The 247-nt window shown below is 63.6% G+C and overlaps 1 protein-coding gene across 1 annotated transcript in view; it reads left to right on the top strand.

Moving 5' to 3' along the window:
* The window catches only part of FES (FES proto-oncogene, tyrosine kinase), a gene marked incomplete at its 5' end in the record, with an annotated part of 4,425 nt that overhangs the window by 1,687 nt on the left and 2,491 nt on the right, over nt 1-247 (top strand). The window contains 1 exon segment of the mRNA XM_009083675.1: nt 91-185. Coding sequence (XP_009081923.1) covers nt 91-185 — 95 coding nt within the window.

Here is a 247-nt window from a genome sequence, read left to right as displayed (position 1 = left end):
ACCAGCACTCCGTCTCCTCCACGGTGAGTCCTGCCTCCTGCGCCCCAGGAGCTGCAGGGTTGGGGTCTCCCCATCTGGGGTCCTCCCCAGCTCACACGTCCCCTCAGGAGCAGGAGCGGAGCGGGGTCAGTGCGCTGGAGACTCTCAAGAACCACATCACTGGCATCTTCAGCCCCAAGTACTCGGTGAGTCCCTGGGCACCTGAATCCATCCTGCCTTCCACCCATTTGCCTTGCTGAGCCTCCTG

This window comes from Acanthisitta chloris, unplaced genomic scaffold, assembly GCF_000695815.1.
Source record: "Acanthisitta chloris isolate BGI_N310 unplaced genomic scaffold, ASM69581v1 scaffold28921, whole genome shotgun sequence".
NCBI lineage: Eukaryota > Metazoa > Chordata > Aves > Passeriformes > Acanthisittidae > Acanthisitta > Acanthisitta chloris.
Note: the sequence above shows the minus strand (reverse complement) of the source record. Positions and strands in the feature narration are given on the sequence as shown.